General features: G+C 38.7%; 1 protein-coding gene across 2 annotated transcripts in view; it reads left to right on the top strand.

Annotated features, from left to right (window-relative positions):
* LOC126465310 (anaphase-promoting complex subunit 1) overlaps positions 1-19,104 on the top strand; it is a 335,155-nt gene that overhangs the window by 83,362 nt on the left and 232,689 nt on the right. For both annotated transcript variants that reach the window (XM_050096297.1, XM_050096296.1), the window contains exons 9-10: positions 18,111-18,297; positions 18,389-18,537. In XM_050096297.1, coding sequence (XP_049952254.1) covers positions 18,111-18,297; positions 18,389-18,537 — 336 coding nt within the window. The remainder of the gene's footprint in view (positions 1-18,110; positions 18,298-18,388; positions 18,538-19,104) is intronic.

Below are 19,104 nucleotides of genomic sequence, written 5' to 3'. Positions count from 1 at the left end.
TACAGAGTTTCAGGAAGAGCATAAGGCAACAATTGACAGGAATGGGGGAAAGAAATACACTAGAAGAGGAATGGGTAGCTCTGAGGGATGAAGTAGTGAAGGCAGCAGAGGATCAAGTAGGTACAAAGATGAAGGCTAGTAGAAATCCTTGGGTAACAGAAGAAATATTGAATTTAATTGATGAAAGGAGAAAATATAAAAACGCAGTAAATGAAGCAGGCAAAAAGGAATACAAACGTCTCAAAAATGAGATTGACAGGAAGTGCAAAATGGCTAAGCAACTATGGCTGGAGGACAAATGTAAGGATGTAGAGGCTTATCTCACTAGGGGTCAGATAGATACTGCCTACAGGAAAATTAAAGAGACCTGTGGAGAAAAGAGAGCCACTTGTACAAATATCAAGAGCGTTGATGGAAACCCAGTTCTAAGCAAAGAAGGGAAAGCAGAAAGGTGGAAGGAGTATATAGAGGGTCTATACAAGGGCGATGTACTTGAGGACAATATTATGGAAATGGAAGAGGATATAGATGAAGATGAAATGGGAGATGCGATACTGCGTGAAGAATTTGACAGAGCACTGAAAGACCTGAGTCGAAACAAGGCCCCAGGAGTAGACAACATTCCATTGGAACTACTGACGGCCTTGGGAGAGCCAGTCCTGACAAAACTCTTACCATCTGGTGAGCAAGATGTATGAGACAAGCGAAATACCCTCAGACTTCAAGAAGAATATAATAATTCCAATCCCAAAGAAAGCAGGTGTTGACAGATGTGAAAATTACCGAACTATCAGTTTAATAAGTCACAGCTGCAAAATAGTAGCACGAATTCTTTAGGGACGAATGGAAAAACTGGTGGAAGCTGACCTCAGTGAAGATCAGTTTGGATTCCGCAAAAATATTGGAACACGTGAGGCAATACTGACCCTACGACTTATCTTAGAAAATAGTTTAAGGAAAGGCAAACCTACATTTCTAGCATTTGTAGACTTAGAGAAAGCTTTTGACAATGTTGACTGGAATACTCTCTTTCAAATTCTAAAGGTGGCAGGGGTAAAATACAGGGAGCGAAAGGCTATTTACAATTTTTACAGAAACCAGATGGCAGTTATAAGAGTCGAGGGGGCATGAAAGGAAAGCAGCGGTTGGGAAGGTAGTAAGACAGGGTTGTAGCCTCTCCCTGATGTTATTCAATCTGTATATTGAGCAAACAGTAAAGGAAACAAAAGAAAAATTCGGAGTAGGTATTAAAGTCCGTGGAGAAGAAATAAAAACGTTGAGGTTTGCCGATGACATTGTAATGCTGTCAGAGACAGCAAAGGACTTGGTAGAGCAGTTGAATGGAATGGACAGTGTCTTGAAAGGAGGATATAAGATGAACATCAACAAAAGCAAAACGAGAATAATGGAATGTAGTCGAATTAACTCGGGTGATGCTGGGGGAATTCGATTAGGAAATGAGACACTTAAAGTAGTAAAGGAGTTTTGCTATTTGGGGAGCAAAATAACTGATGATGGTCGAGGTAGAGAGGATATAAAATGTAGACTGGCAATGGCAAGGAAAGTGTTTCTGAAGAAGAGAAATTTGTTAACATCGAGTATAGATTTAAATGTCAGGAAGTTGTTTCTGAAAGTATTTGTATGGAGTGTAGCCATGTATGGAAGTGAAACATGGATGATAAATAGTTTGGACAAGAAGAGAATAGAAGCTTTTGAAATGTGGTGCTACAGAAGAATGCTGAAGATTAGATGGGTAGATCACATAACTAATCAGGAGGTATTGAATAGAATTGGGGAGAAGAAGAGTTTGTGGCACAACTTGACAAGAAGAAGGGACCGGTTGGTAGGACATGTTCTGAGGCATCAAGGGATCACAAATTTAGCATTAGAGGGCAGCGTGGAGGGTAAAAATTGTAGAGGGAGAGCAAGAGATGAATACACTAAGCAGATTCAGAAGGATGTAGGTTGCAGTAAGTACTGGGAGATGAAGAAACGTGCACAGGATAGAGTAGCATTGAGAGCTGCATCAAACCAGTCTTAGGACTGAAGACAACAACAACAAACAACAACAAAGAACAAAATTATAAATGAAGAACAAAAAGGCTGTTGCAAAGGAGCACGAGGATATAAAGAGCAACTGATAATAGATGCAGAGGTGACATATCAAGCTAAAACTAAACAAAGGTTGCTACACTACGCATACATTGATTACCAAAAAGCTTTTGATAGTGTACCCCATCCATGGTTACTACGAATATTGGAAATATACAAAGAAGATCCTAAATTGATACAGTTCCTAAACATAGTAATGAAAAATTGGAAATCCATATTTAATATCCAGACAAATTCAAATAATATCACATCACAGCCAATACAGATTAAGCGTGGAATATACCGAGGAGACTCATTAAGTCCTTTCTGGTTCTGCCTTGCTCTGAACCCACTATCCAACATGCTAAACAATACAAATTATGGATGCAATATTACTGGAGCATACCAACACAAAATCACACATTTGCTATACATGGATGATTTAAAACTACTGGCAGCAACAAATCAACAACTCAACCAATTACTAAAGATAACAGAAGTATAAAGCAATTATATAAATATGGCTTTTGGAACAGGCAAATGTAAGATAAATAGCATAGTCAAGGGAAAACACACTAAACAAGAAGATTACATATTGGATAACCACAGCGACTGCATGGAAGCGATGGAGAAAACAGATGCCTATAAATATCTAGGATACAGACAAAAAATAGGAATAGATAATACAAATATTAAAGAAGAACCAAAAGAAAAATATAGACAAAGACTAACAAAAATCATATAAACAGAATCTTCCGTTGGTTCTTGGTAGAACAACATTATAATAATAAATGAAAAGCACCAGTTTACTTATTGTTTATTGTAGAACAAAAGCAAACTGGTGCTTTTCATTTATTACTAACAAAAATACTGAGAACAGAATTGACAGCAAGAAACAAGACAAAAGCTATAAATACTTATGCCATACCAATATTGACCTACTCATTTGGAGTAGTGAAATGGAGTAAGACAGACCTAGAAGCACTCAATACACTTACACGAGCACAATGCCACAAATATAGAATACATCACATACATTCAGCAACAGAAAGATTCACATTAAGCAGAAAGGAAGGAGGAAGGGGATTTATCGACATAAAAAACCTACATGATGGGCAGGTAGACAATTTAAGAAAATTCTTTATAGAACGAGCAGAAACTAGCAAAATACACAAAGCAATCACTCATATACATACATCGGCTACACCATTGCAATTTCATAACCACTTCTACAACCCTTTAGATCACATAACATCAACAGATACGAAGAAAGTAAATTGGAAAAAGAAAACACTACATGGCAAGCACCCGTATCATCTAACACAGCCACACATCAATCAAGACGCATCCAACACATGGCTAAGAAAAGGCAGTATATACTGTGAGATGGAAGGATTCATGATTGCAATACAGGATCAAACAATAAACACCAGATATTACAGTAAGCATATTATTAAAGATCCCAATACCACAACAGATAAATGCAGACTTTGCAAACAACAAATAGAAACAGTAGATCACATCACAAGCGGATGTACAATACTAGCAAATACAGAATACACCAGAAGACATGACAATATAGCAAAAATAATACATCAACAACTTGCCATACAACATAAACTAATAAAACAAAATGTTCCCAGATACAAGTATGCACCGCAAAATGTACTGGAGAATGATGAATACAAATTATAGTGGAACAGAACCATTATAACAGATAAAACAACACCATATAACAAACCTGACATCATACTCATCAATAAAAAGAAGAAATTAACACAACTAATCGAAATATCCACACCCAATACAGCAAATATACAGAAGAAAACAGGAGAAAAAATTGAAAAATACATCCAACTGGCTGAGGAAGTCAAGGACATGTGGCATCCGGATAAAGTTGACATTATACCAATTGTACTATAAACTACAGGAGTCATACCACACAATATCCACCTGTACATCAACCCAATACAGCTACATCCAAACGTATATATACAATTACAGAAATCTGTAATTATTGATACATGTTCAATTACCCAGAAGTTCCTAAATGCAATGTAACGTATACCACACAGTTAAAAGGAAGTCACGCTTGATCAAGGTCCGCGTCACTTTCCATTTTTAACCAGACATAACGTCTGAGAAAGGAAAGAAATAATAATAATAATAATTCAGTTGAGAGACAAAGTTACTTAAATAAGTGCAGGTATGGATATTATCTCAAACAGAACAGAACACAAGTGGCGACAATGATAAGGAAATGGTAGAGCAAACTGTTCTTCCAAAGGCTGTTTGCAGTTCTGTGGATAGTAGTTGATATATTGAGCTTTCAAGATGTTTGTTTGCAGCCTGTGCTATTAAAATTATTTATTGCTTAGCATACAAAAGCAGTTGTCAGATTGCAGACTTGTTCATCAAGAGACATCAGCTAATCTGTCGAAGTAACATTACACTGGAAGATGAGGATAGAAATCAGAGAAGTTGTCAACAACTGGGGCTCTTAAAGTGGAATTTTCTGGAACCAGAGTTCCTTATTGCTGTGGGCCATTAGTGAAAGTGTAATGGAACATGCACAAAAGCAACATATTAATTTTATATTTCTTTGTTGGTAGGGCTTTACCAAACACTAATACCATTCACATTTGACAGTACAGACAATCAACAGTGGTTTCTTTCCTCTTTTTTGTCCCCAGTCATATACGTTTGAATGTCAAATGACTGGAAAATTTGAGATAGAATAACAACAACATGAAATGATAGGTTGCTACTCAGCACATAAAGGTGTTGAGTGGTAGACAGGCACATTGGAAAAAGATGTTATAGCTATTGGACTAAGTCCTTTGTCAGCTGAAGACAAAACGTGTGTGTGTGTGTGTGTGTGTGTGTGTGTGTGTGTGTGTGTGTGTGTGTGTGTGTGTGTGTGTGTGTGTGTGCGCGCGCGCGCGCGTGCGTGCGTGGGTGTGCGTGGCGCGCGCGCGTGCGTGCGTGGGTGTGCGTGGCGCGCGCGCGCGCGCGCTCGCGCGCACACACACACACACACACACACACACACACACACACACACACACACACACACACACACACGTGTGTGTGTGTGTGAATGTCTGGCACTCAGCATCTCCTGTATATGATGAGTATCATTCTATCCATTTCATTTTGATGTCATAAACAGTACCACTGTGGATAATGACCGTATTTGAAATGACTATAAAATGTTACTGGGAGCTAATTTTCACTAAGTGTTAGTGGGATAATGTACACATTTCTGCACAAACACAAAGTACAACACCTGCTCATTACCCAAATAAAGAGGAGAAGTGATTTAACAGATTATGAAACAATGTAATTGTTGCTGTAGCTGTTGTTGTTGTTGTTGTGGTTGTCTTCAGTATGAAGACTGGTTTGATGCAGCTCTGTTAGCTAGTCTATCGTGTGCAACCCTTTTCACTTATTCCATTTGAACCTGCTTAATGTACTCAAGCTGTGGTTGCTTTCTACAATTTTTACCCACAGCTTTTCCCTCCATTGCAAAACTGGCAATCCCTTGATGCCGCCTGTCATATCCTGTCAACTGATCTCTTCATTTAGAGAGGTTTTCCCCTGTTAGTTTCTGAACCTACTCAAAAGTTATTTGATCTACTCCTTTAATCCTCAGTATTCTTCTGCACCATCCCATTTTGTGATGTTAACATAGTTCCTTTTTTCAGAAATGATGTTCTTGCTATTGCCGCTCTGTTTTATAACCCATCTTCCTTGGCCATTACATTATGTTGCTGCCCATGTAGCAAATATCATCAGATACTTTTAGTGTCTCATTTCCTAATTTAATTCCCTCAGCATTGCCTGATTTAAATTGACTATTTCCATTAACTTTGTTTAATTTTGTTGTTCATCTTATAATCCATTTCAAAGAAAATAACAGTTCCATTCAACTGATCTTCCAATCCATTTCCCTCCACAAAAGAATTGCAAAGTCATCAGCAAACATCAAAGTTTTAATTTATTCTCTCTGAACTTTATTTCCTTTTTCCGGTTTCTCCTTGATCCCCTTTCTGCGTGATCTGTGGACGGATTGAATGACACTTCAGGTAGATTACAACCCTGTCTCACTTTGTACTCTATCACTGCTTCTGTTTTGTGTCCTTAGACTGGTGTGTCTACGGTCCGGTTTCTATACATGTTGCAAATAAACTTTCACTCTCTGTATTTTATCCAGACTGTTATGTTCAGAATTTCAAACAGTGTAATCCAGTCAGCATTGTCAAAAACTTTCTCTAAATCTACATATCCTATAAATATAGGTTTACTTACCTTTAGCCTATCTTCTAAAATAAGTCGTGGTGTCTCTATTGCCTCATCTGTTCCTACATTTTTCCTAAACTCAAATTGATCTTCCCCATTGTCAGCCTCTGTCAGTTATTCCATACTTATGTAAATAATTCATGCCAGTATTTTGCAAGTGTAGGGTATTAAACTGATAGTTCAGTATAATTCACACCTAACAGCATCTGTTTTCTTCAAATCTATAACTATTGCATTCTTCTTGAAGTTTGAGGTTAATTTGGTAGTCATATATCATACAAATCAGGTAGAATAGTTTTGTCAAAGCTGACATCCCAAGGATTTCAATAATTATGAGTAAATGTTGTCTATTCCATGGTCCTCGTTTCGCCTTAGGTATTTTAGTGCTCTGTCATATTTCCCAATTCATATTCATTTACATCCTCCTCCTTCTCTGTTAATATTGTCTTCAAGTATGTTTTCCTTGTATAGTCGTTTTGTATATTTCTTTCATCTTTCAGCTTTCCCTTCTTTACTTAGTACTGGCATGCCATCTGAGCTCTTGTATTCACCAGCTGCTTCTCTTTTCTCCAAATACCTCTTTACTTTTGCTGTTGACAGCATCTATCTTCCCTCTTGCAATGCATGTTTGTAGAGCCTTGCATTTGTCCTCCAGCCATTTTGCAAATTCTAACAGTTTCAGTTTTTAGACATCCATTTTCTGTTTCACATGCTTCGTTCATTGCATTTTTACATTTTCTCCTGTTGTCAAGTATTTTTACTGGGCCTTTCCTTTTTGATCTTCTGTTGCTCTTACTATTTCATCTCTCAAAGCTACTCATTTGTTGTCTATTGTATTTCTTTCCCCTGTTTCTCACGTGCTCCATTTGAAAATCTCCACCGCAAACAGTTTTTTCAGTTTATCCTGGTGCCATTTCCTAAATTTCCTCCCTTTTGGCAGTTTCTTCAGTTTTAATCTGCAGTTCGTAACCAATCAATTATGACTTGACCCTGCATCTGCTCTTGGAAATGGTTTGCAGTTTAAAATTTGAATTCAAAATTTCTGGCTTTCTTCATCTGAAACCTTCTGTTGCCTTTAGGTCTCTTCCACATATACAACTACCTTTCATGATTCCTAAACCACCTGTTGGAAATGCTGTGTAAATTTCTGCCAGGCAGCTTATGTGTTTTTCCCTTTCTGCCAATCCTAACTCTCCCACTACTATTCCTCCTCTTTCCTTTCCTGCACTCAAATTACATTCTTCCATCACAATTAGTTTGTCTCTCTTTCAATCATGTGGATAATATCTTTTATCTCATCATATGTTCCTTCAATCACTTCGTCTTCTGTAGAACATGTAGACATATAGATTTGTGCTAATGTGGTAGGTGTTGACTTTGTGTCTATGTCTTGTGTATGATAATGCATTCACTATGCTGTTCACTGTAACTTACCTGCATTCCTGTTTTCTTATTCATTATTAGGCCTACTCCTGTGTGACCCCTATTTGATTCTGTGTTTATTAGCCTGTACTCACATTAGCCAGAAGTCCTATTCTTCCTCTATATCCATTTTGAGTGACTCCATTTCCCTTTTTAAACTCACCTTACTAAAGTATCTAACATTCCATGCTCCGATCCTCAGAATGACATTTTTTTTTTTTTTTTTTTTTTTTTCCCTGATGGATATATCTGCCTGATAATCACTGTCTGGAGATCCAGTTGGGGAACTGTTCTTCTTCTGGCATATTTTACTCAAGTGACTGCCATCATCATTAGCCCAACAGCAGAGCTGCATGTCCCCATGGAAAGGGGACGTGTAGGGGGTTGGGGCCAGAACAGGTGTTTGCAGTTTGATAGTTTGATATCAACATAGCAAGGACAGATCAGTCAGTTCTTCAGACTGTTGCCCCTATAAACATTGAGTACTGCTTCAGGAACTACAAATTTGTGTAGCCTCTCCACATATACCTCTCTGTAGTTGTTTCACCTATGATAGGGCTGCCTGTATCATAGAGGCACAGAGACCACTGCATCTCAGCAAGATTCATGATTCGTAGGAGTCCTAGTATTTTTCTGCTATATCCTAAAAGTTTACCAGAGGCAGTTGTTGTAAAACACATTTCTCTCCACAGTTACTGACAAGGGCCTTACCAAATAGTCACATGATGATAATAGGATTTTTGTAGAGTCTTAACTTGCCGTTGCCAAGGATATAGGTCCTGTTACACTATCAAATAACTTGTTAAACTTTACTAAGTTTGTTAAATATTTGACTGTGTATGGTGATGTGTTTGTTAAATGTAGCGTGTGTTTGCTGTATTTGAGGGAAGTTTCAATTGTCGGCAGATTTGACAAGACAGTGGACGTTGTTTGTATTGATGCTTTGCTGTGCATTTGAGAGCACTGGCAATTAACAAAATGGCAGAGCTGCTACATCTTTCCCAGTCATATATTATGCAAGTAGAGATTAAGATGAAAATAAATATTCTAAGCACAACATACAAGCAGGAGTGCAATAAAATAAATCGAAACTCGCTGGTTCCTAGATGTAAAATGTTTATGTTACCACATTATGGTATATTAGTGAACTTTCAATAGTGAACCAAGTAGAAGAGAATAAATTTTTACATAGTTGTGTATTCTTTTTCATCGTGAGGGCCAAATAGCTGTAACAAGTCCACTTAGAGAAAACTGGTAGTCCAGCCAGTGCAGGAATTAAGGAGAAAAAGCTGTAGTCTCAAATTGTTGTGCAGTGGGAGGAGAGAATATTTATGAACAACATACTAAACATCCCCATCTGTCGTATGAGAGCAAGTGGGTGGGGAGGCCTTTAAAGGTCAGTTCCTTCATTTTTCTTGAATAACTTGAGAACTGCAGCTTGTAATGTAGTGAAGATGTTTCCCATTGCAGAATGAAACTAAATTTAATTTCCTACAGAAATAGTTCTATTTATGTTTTCTCTAGGACTAACAGTTTCTGCATTGCAAGGGATGGAAAAATTGCAAACTATTAAAAATAGTGTTTTAATCACATAAAGTTAATATTTATCATTAAGCAAATTGCATTAAGAACAAATACAAAATGTGTGTACAATGTCTAATTACAATAGAAGTGTATTAAGGGGTTTATGGTGCTCTGAGGTAGGGGAGGAGGAGAGTAGAAGCACGAGGGAAGGTAGGTTGCTGGATTGTGGTCATGTGCTTCTCTCCTTCTTAGGTCTGCAAACTGAAGAGCGAGCAAGCGATTCCCCACTCTCTGTACCCCACCACATCGCACAAAGCAGCTATAGGATGTTTCACGAAGCAGGACGCCTTTTGAATTTACTGTTGATGCAGTGTGCAGGAATACCCACAGGTGTTTCTTTTCCGCAGAGTGCACTGAATACAGATACGAGCTAATAATAATTCTGACAATGTTTTGGAAAGGATAGTTGCAACTTACCATATAGCGGAGACCTTGAGTCGCAGACAGGCACAAAAAAAAAAAAAAAAAAAAAAAAAAAAAAAAAAAAAAAAGACTCCAAAACAAGTAAGTTTTCAACCAAAGGCAGTCTTCTGATTTAGGCAACATACACACACATTCACACAAATGCACCTCACACACACACACACACACACACACACACACACGGCCACTGTCACTCTCTGCTGAGGCCAGAAAGTGACAGTGGTCATGTTTGCATGAGTTGCGTTTGTGTGAACGTGTGAGTGTGTGTATGTTGTCTAAATCAAAAGGAGGCCTCTTGGCCAAACGCTTACTTGTTTAGCAATTTTTTTGTTGTGCATGTCTGCGACTCAACATCTCTCCTATAGGGTAAGTAGCAATCTGAACTTTTCATAATATTGTCATTATTCCATCCAGGGTTTTCAATTGCTTGTTTTTACTAATAATACTAATGCATATAGACAGAATTTAAATAAATGTCTGAACATTGTTCTATAATGCTAGAGAGGAAAATGATTTGTAAGTGTGATGTTGTCAGCATTCTTTGTAGCATTAGGGGGAAAGGAATGGGATTGTTAAATGTAGCATCTTGCTGTTGTCTATCATTGACAGTGTCTCGTAAAGCCATGTGATTGTGTTGTAGTCATTTGGTGGTGAATTGATGAATGATCAGAAAGCTACTGCACTTCTCACACCATTCACTGTGTTAGTAGTAGATGCATAGATTCCTTCCATTTGGGTATTGCTAGACTTCTAGAATTGGCTGCACTGAGTAGAGCTACTTACAAAACAGCCACATTATACCTTCCAAGGTAGGTATGAATATGTTTGCTGGAATGGGACTGATCATGCTCAAGACTAGAGCAGTAAACTGCTGTAATGCACTGCTTGACTTATGTTTAAATATCTGAATATTATAACACCTAGGTGACCTACTTCTGTTGCAGAGGGAGACAATTTAAGCCTCTGAGCCTCTTCAGGTGTTGGGAGAGCCGAGGCTTGGATGATGCATTTGATACTCCTCACGCTACGAAAAGTATTCCAGCCAGAGAAATTGGTGGACGGTTGACAGCTCGAGCTTTTTAACTCTTTTTATGTAATAGCTCACTTAACAACTGAAAGGAAATACTCACCTGATGACTCCACTATATAAACATGAGCTCAGTAGAGTTACTTTGTCTACTCACATAAGAGAACTGGATGGGAAATTCTGGGGAGGTATATTGCTGCCTGCAAAATGAAAAGTGAGTAATGCTCTTGTTGGGGGAGCTGCCCATCCCAGAAGAGTGTTACAGCTCCTGAATTTATTTCTCTTCGAGCAGTGTAGAACTGTGTGCAGAGATTTATGTGAGAGGGTTGGAACTTAAATAGTGGCAACTATTTATTCACAACTGATACAAAAGAGTTACATGTTTGCTCCTGTTACTGTCCTTCAAAGTAGTCACCAGCATTGTGTAGAACCTGTTGCCAGCGATGTGGAAGACGTATTATATCGTTAGCAGAGCCTGTTCTGTTGATGGTGTAAAAGAGTGGTCTATTGCCTGTAGAATCTCTGGAAGAGGTGTGAAGCGAATGCCGCGAAGTGGTTCCTTCATCTTCAGAATCAGATCAGAGTCACAAGGACTTAAGTACGGGGAGTATGGTGGATGGTACAGTACTTCCCAGTCCCATCGACTGAACAGAGCAGCCACACCTTGCGCTATATGCACCAGCACATTGTTGTGCAAAATGATGGGTGGGTTGCGCAGAAAGTGTCGCCACTTCTTTTGCAAAGCTGGTCACAGGTGATGCTCCAAAAACGAACAGTAATACTGTGTATTGACGGCCTGCTGTGGAGGTACATAATGTTTTAGGATAACACTGTCACAGTTGTACACGAGAATCACCATAACTGCTCCATTCTCATCATCAACAGAACAGGCTCTGCTAACGATATACTATGCCTTCCATGTCACTGGCAACGGTTTGTACACAATGCTGGTGACTACTGTGAAGGACAGTAACAGGTGCAAACATGTAATCTTTTGTATCAGTTGTGAATAAATAGTTGCCACTATTTAAGTTCCAACCCTCGTAGATTCTCCCCAATTGTGTTTCTTGTATTAATATTATTAGGAACTCATATCTGTATTCCATGCAGTGTTAATGCAGTTTGTGGAAAATAAACATCCCATGAGCATGTTTGTGTTCTGTCACCAGTGATTCATAAGGTGCACTGCAGAGGGTTGGTATAATTTTCTGAAACACCCTGTATTTTTTGTGACATAGTGGAGTAGATAGACTGGGGCGTGTGTCACAGTCACATGGAGCGGGAATTTTGGCTTGACTGACCAGATCATGAGGATGGTGAAAACCTCTATAAAAAACCCTCAGTCTCAAAAGGTGCGCTGCACTCTGATGAGGTGTGTGGCTGAAGTGAAACAGTAATTGGCGTGCAACCTCTGGGGAACCTGCCGCACCTTAGTTTTATAAGGCTTACCTGTGCACGTGGGGTTCTCTCCTGATGGACTTTAATTTCCCTAGCTGCTCTTTGGATCAAGATGGATCCTTCAAAATTTACTCTTCCTCCTCCCAGCAGAAAGTTTGGTTTGCTGGTAGGTGCCAACACGCAGTGAAGTAAGAGGGCTCATGTAGCCACTCTTCTCTATTCAGGAATTATTGAGAGTGATGACATTTAGAGTAATTGTTGCTGGCAAGAATGCATTTTTAATAGTCGAGTGGGAAGAGAGTATTTTGAGAAGGTTTTGCCTTTATATCCAACAGGTTGGCTTTTTAAAATTAGTCAGGCAATTGTGTAATGGGACTCTGTTGGCATAAACTTCTAGATCCTAAGTTAAGAACCTCCCGAAATTATATGCCGCCTTGGGAGCACTGGAGCAGATGAGACGTGATTCGTGTCCTAAATTCCATGTGAGCTTCAATTCTCTGGGTGTCTTTCATGCTCTACAATGTTTCTACCCAGCAGATAAAGTAGTCCAGAATGTCCAGGATGCTCTCTTTCAACTACAATTGCTGGAGGAGGAGGTGTCTTTCTGCTTGGTGCAATGTCATGTGGGTATTGCTGAGAATGAATGGGCAGATGTAGAAGCAAGGGGGTGTGTCGCGATCCTTAGTTGGTGCGGTGTACCATCGCTGTGCATGCTATTGCTTCGCTGGTGGAGGTGTCTTTCTGCTTGGTGCAATGTCATGTGGGTATTGCTGAGAATGAATGGGCAGATGTAGAAGCCAAGAGGGTGTATCGCTATCCTTAGTTGGTGCGGTGTACCATTGCTGTGCATGCTATTGCCTTGCTGGTGGAGGTGTCTTTCTGCTTGGTGCAATGTCATGTGGGTATTGCTGAGAATGAATGGGCAGATGTAGAAGCCAAGAGGGTGTGTCGCGATCCTTAGTTGGTGCGGTGTACCATCGCTGTGCATGCTATTGCCTCGCTGGTGAGATACAGAGTCTTACATGGATGGGAGGATGAGTTGTTAGAAGTGACAGACAATAAACTCCATCTAGTAAAGCCCACAACAGGGCAATGATGTATCTCTTTCCACCCATATTGACAGGACAGTGTCCTCCTTACTTGTCTTCACATAGGTCACAACCCTATTACATATGGCTTCTTGCACTGGTGGGAGGATCCTCCAATGCATGGTGCTTGTGGCATAGAGATCACTGTGCATCACATTTTGTTAGATAGTGTTTTATCGTCAGACCAGAGGGCAGCACCAGATTTGCTGATGGACTTAACCTCTGTTTTATGTGACAATGAATGTGATTAGAGTTTTAAAGTTTCCTGAATTGTCCAACATTTTTTTCCAAGATTTTAGAGAGATGGTCCTAATGTGTTGCCAGTGTGACTGGCTCACCCATGTTTTTTGTAAGTGGTCAGCTGGTCACATTTGCCTGTGCTGTTATTTTAGCTCTTCTGTCATTTTACTTGTGTTTTAATCACTCATACAGCATCTTTTACCCTTTCTCCATTGCCTTAAGGTGTGTGAGATGAGTGATTGTATGAGCAAATGTGATTGATGTTAGAGTGAGTGTAGGAGCATCATTTTGTAGGTTTCTTCCTCACTGTGTGCAACAATTTTAGTGATTTTATCCACATTCGTTCCTTGTAAAATGTGTCAGGATGCTGATCAGCTCGCCGTTGAGCGCTTGTGAAGTCAAACACACACACACACACACACACACACACACACACACACTTGCTCCTGCTTGCTCTTCAGTTTGCAGACCTATGAAGAAGGGAAGTGCATCACCACAATCTGGCTACTTACCTACCTTCCTTCATGCTTTTACCCTCCTCCAACCCCTCCACGCTGTTACACCCTCAGAAAAAATTACCCATTAATAATCCCATTAATAATACAGAAACTAGATAGCAGTTATAAGAGTCAAGGGGCATGAAAGGGAAGCAGTGGTTGGGAAGGGAGTGAGACAGGGTTGTAGCCTCTCCCCAATGTTATTCAATCTGTATATTGAGCAAGCAGTAAAGGAAACAAAAGAAAAATTTGGAGTAGGTATTAAAATCCAGGGAGAAGAAATAAAAACTTTGAGGTTCGCCGATGACATTGTAATTCTGTCAGAGACAGCAAAGGACTTGGAAGAGCAGTTGAATGGAATGGACAGTGTCTGGAAAGGAGGATATAAGATGAACATCAACAAAAGCAAAACGAGGATAATGGAATGTAGTCGAATTAAGTCGGGTGATGCTGGGGGAATTCGATTAGGAAATGAGACACTTAAAGTAGTAAAGGAGTTTTGCTATTTGGGGAGCAAAATAACTGATGATGGTCGAAGTAGAGAGGATATAAAATGTAGGCTGGCAATGGCAAGGAAAGCGTTTCTGAAGAAGAGAAATTTGTTAACATCGAGTATAGATTTAAGTGTCAAGAAATCGTTTTTGGAAGTATTTGTATGGAGTGCAGCCATGTATGGAAGTGAAACATAGACAATAAACAGTTTGGACAAGAAGAGAATAGAAGCTTTCGAAATGTGGTGCTACAGAAGAATGTTGAAGATTAGGTGGGTAGATCACGTAACTAATGAGGAGGTATTGAATAGGATTGGGGAGAAGAGGAGTTTGTGGCACAACTTGACTAGAAGAAGGGATTGGTTGGTAGGGCATGTCCTGAGGCATCAAGGGATCACCAATTTAGTATTGGAGGGCAGCGTGGAGGGTAAAAATCGTAGAGGGAGACCAAGAGATGAATACACTAAGCATGAAGAAGCTTGCACAGGATAGATCAGCATAGAGAGCTGCATCAAACCAGTCTCAGGACTGAAGACCACAACAACAACAACAACAACAACAATCCCTTCTGCGCTTTAACATGGTACACACATTTAGTACTTATTCTTAACACGCTCCATTTAACAAGAAGCATTAATTTTATATGAGTAAGTCACTATGCTTAATAATTTACCATTTCTCCATCCCCTGCAATATAGAAACTATTACTTTTGGCAAAAAAATGAATTTTGTGGGAAATTTAATCTAGTTTTATTTTGTACTGTGAAACATTGTCACTAATAGCTGCAGTTTTTTAATTATTCAAGAAAAATGTAAAAATGTGATCTTTAATGCTCCCCCTCCCCTACCCAACTCCACACTTACACTCCACCAGTGGGGATTTTTTGTATGGTGTTCATGACACTCCTGCCTGCCTCTGTACATGAATTCGTGATTACGTGACTTTTTCCCCCGTTTGATTTTTTTGCTCTTCGTTGACTGGGCTATGATGTAATGATCAGGCTCTGAGTGCAATATTTCCTTTAGCAGAGTTTCATAAGTATATTTCTCTTTCAGTTTCAACAATTCCCTACACCAGTGTCTTGTTTTCTTTTTCTTCTTAATATGCATTGTTGAACTCAGTGCAAGAAAATGCCATTCCCACATGTGTCAAAATACTTAATGACACCAACAGCATCTACTTCAAAAGTGATGTTAAACAGCAAATTGTACCTGTTCATTTAAAGGCATGTTTGACAAACCCATGGACAGAAAATAGCAAATTTGATAAATAAGTTCAGTTGATTGTGTACAGGAGCCTGAACATCAGTAGCAGGGCGTGAAAGGAGGTTAGGATGGAAAATTGTTTAACCAGTGAAGTTTCAACAAAGAGGGTGCAGTAATATGCCAGAGACATTGGATGGCTTTGGTAACACTAATGAATGAAAGAAGATTTACTCTATTATTTGACCATAGGAATGTGTCTTTCTTTTTGTCAACACCCTATGGTGATATGCATTGTTGAAAATGAGCGTCATGTGCTCATTTGTAAAAGAATAATAGATATTGTAGACAAGGAAAAAAGAAAGATTCATCTTGAGATATTGTGAACAAGGAAAAAAGAAATGTTCATCTTGAATGTAATCCAATGATATGTACCATGAGAGACCTGAATAAGTCACATTGACCAGTTTCAGTTTGTAGTTGTGAAGAGACACACTGTTGGGCTATGTAACTTGAAATGGGTTTCATTCGTGGCTTATATGGTCTGATGGCAGCATTATGAATTCACATGCTGTTTTTTATGATATTAACAACATTACTCTTTAAGTGTGTGTGTGTGTGTGTGTGTGTGTGTGTGTGTGTGTGTAGATAATTTCTTCCTTATTTAATAACAGTTAACTTAGGTGTCATATAAAAGTGACTGAGATATGAAACCATTCCCAAAATAGTTGTTTTGAAATATACTCTTCCCATTTTTCCTTTTAACGGAATCAGATATTTCGAAACAAAAATGCTTTTTTGTGCAGTGACGATGTGACACATTGTAAGCCTTCTCCAAGTCTACATATGCTGTAGATATAGCTTTGCCTTTCTTTAACCTATCTTCTCAGGGAAGTCATATGGTCAGTATTGCCTCACGTGTTCGTACGTTTCTCAGAAATCTGAATTGATCTACCCTGAGGTCAGCCTATACCAGTTTTTCCATTCTTATGGTATGAATTCGTGTTAGTATTTTGCAACTGCAACATTTAACTAGTAGTTTGGTAATATTCTTTCGTGTCAGCACGTGCTTTCTTTGGTATTGGAGTTATTACATTCTTCTTGGAGTCTGTGGATATTTCACCTGTCTCATATATCTTACAAATCAGATAGAATAGTTTTGTCATGGCTGGTTTTCCAAAGAGTCTCAAGAATTCCGAGGAAATTTTGGTGTACTTCAGGGCTTTGTTTCGGTGTAGGTATTTTTGCAACCTATTGTTATCTCCCAACACTCTCTCATTTACTAACTTTTCCCATCCTGTAGTATTGCCTTCAAATTCATCTCCCTTGTATAGACACACTGATTTCTTCCACCTTTTCCATCTTTTGTTCTTGTTGGTTTTCCATCTGAGCTGTTGATATTCATACAGCAGCTTTTCTTTTCTCCAGAGGCCTCTTTAATTTTCCTGTAGGCGGTACATATCTTTCCCTATGTGATATATGCTTCTAAATCGTTTCATTTGTCTTCTAGCCATTCCTGCGTAGCCATTTTGCACTTCTGTCAGTCTTACTTTCTATACATTAGTATTCCCTTTCACCTGCTTTATTTGATGGATTTCTATGTTTTCTCCTTTCATAAAATGAATTCAGTATCTCCTGTAATATCCGAGGATTTCTACTAGAGGCCTTGTTTTTACCTATTTGCTCCTTTCCCCCTTCACTATTTCATCTCCCAAAGCTACATATTTGTCTTCCACTGTATCCCTCTCACCTGTTCTTGTCAGTTGTTGCCCAGTGTTCCCTCTGAAACTCTCCACAATCTCTGGTTGTTTCAACTTTTCCAGGTCCCCATCCCCTTAATGTCCTAACTTTTTGCAATGTCTTCATTTTTAATCTACAGTTTATAACCAATGAATTGTGGTCAGAGTCCACATCTGCCCCTGGAAAAATTTTACAATTTAAAACCTGGTTCCAAAATCTGTCATACCATTATATAATCAATCAGGGGTATCCAAGTCTCATCCGCATATACAGCTTTCTTTCATGATTCTGAAACCAAATGTTAATGATGACTAAATTATGCTGTGTGCAAAATTCTGCCTCTTTAATTCCTTTCCTCCAGTCAATATTATCCCAACTATTTTCCTTCTCTTCCTTTTTCTGCTACTGAATTCCAGTCCCTCATCACAATTAAATTTTCATCCTAATTTTTTTTTCTTTTCCTTTTGTTTTTGTGGAATTTTACCAGATCAATGCCTATTAATTAAATTGAGGATATATTTGATACTTAAGTTTCATGTATTTCATAGCAACATGTTGAACTGGTAGTTCATATAATCTGAGGCATAAAATGTATGTATTATAGGGAAGGAATAGCGTGTGCTGCATCACACGCATTTCTTGTGACAGATATGGTTGGGCAGATGTATTTATGTTACATGCTACCAGCTCGAAAGCATCTGATGTGCATGCGTCTTGAATTGACCCATGAACAGCAACTCATCTTTGGGGTTGCTTGTGCGATTCAAGCTAAAGATGCTGCCCCTCTTCCGGTAAGTGTCTGTGTGTGATAATGAATGTGATTTAAGAAATATAAGTTTATATTTTAAAAACATTTATTTTTCCCTCTTGCTATTTCTGCAGAAGATAAACATGATAGCAACAATAGATTTGTCAGGTGGTGTTGTGCTGTATACTGGTTTGAACATGGTTGCCAAAGTACATATTGGAGGAATTCCATCGGCATTAACCACATCATCTTATTTGTCTTCGCACTTAAGTCCTTTTCCGAGGTAAGATTGTGTCTTGTGTACCATGTACAATGTTTCTGAGTCTAAATAAAATGAAATACTTTAATGTTTTCAGAATAAAGGTGTGTTCAATAATCCTTTTAACAGTTGAATCCAGTATGAGTATCATATACTGCTTTTTTCCTTCACAAAATGTGAAATAAGACTTCTGTGTAGAGGCCAGTATTTGTTACACCTAAGGTGGTATCCAATATACATGAGCTGAAGGAGTAACCACAAATGAACCCAAGGAGACTGTTGCCCAACTTAAATGTTGTAGAGTACAAGAATAGCTGTGTCACATGCAGCACCTTACGATTTTGGCCAGTCCACAGTTAACTGTCATTTGCAAAATCTGACATTGGTAGGTGAAGGAGAAACAGTGATCTGTATTATTTATTACAATTTTTAATAGTCTTCATTGCAATATAATACAATAGTAACTCAGAATGAGTTAACTATTTTTTTTGTCACTGGATACTACGCGGAATATGTCTATCAGATCCAAAAACTTCACTGAACACCATGTACCCTGCTAGCAAGAGTGTGTGAATATAATCTCTTGAGAAA

This window comes from Schistocerca serialis, chromosome 1, assembly GCF_023864345.2.
Source record: "Schistocerca serialis cubense isolate TAMUIC-IGC-003099 chromosome 1, iqSchSeri2.2, whole genome shotgun sequence".
In the NCBI taxonomy this organism is placed as follows: domain Eukaryota; kingdom Metazoa; phylum Arthropoda; class Insecta; order Orthoptera; family Acrididae; genus Schistocerca; species Schistocerca serialis.
This window is presented reverse-complemented; position numbering and strand designations above follow the sequence as displayed.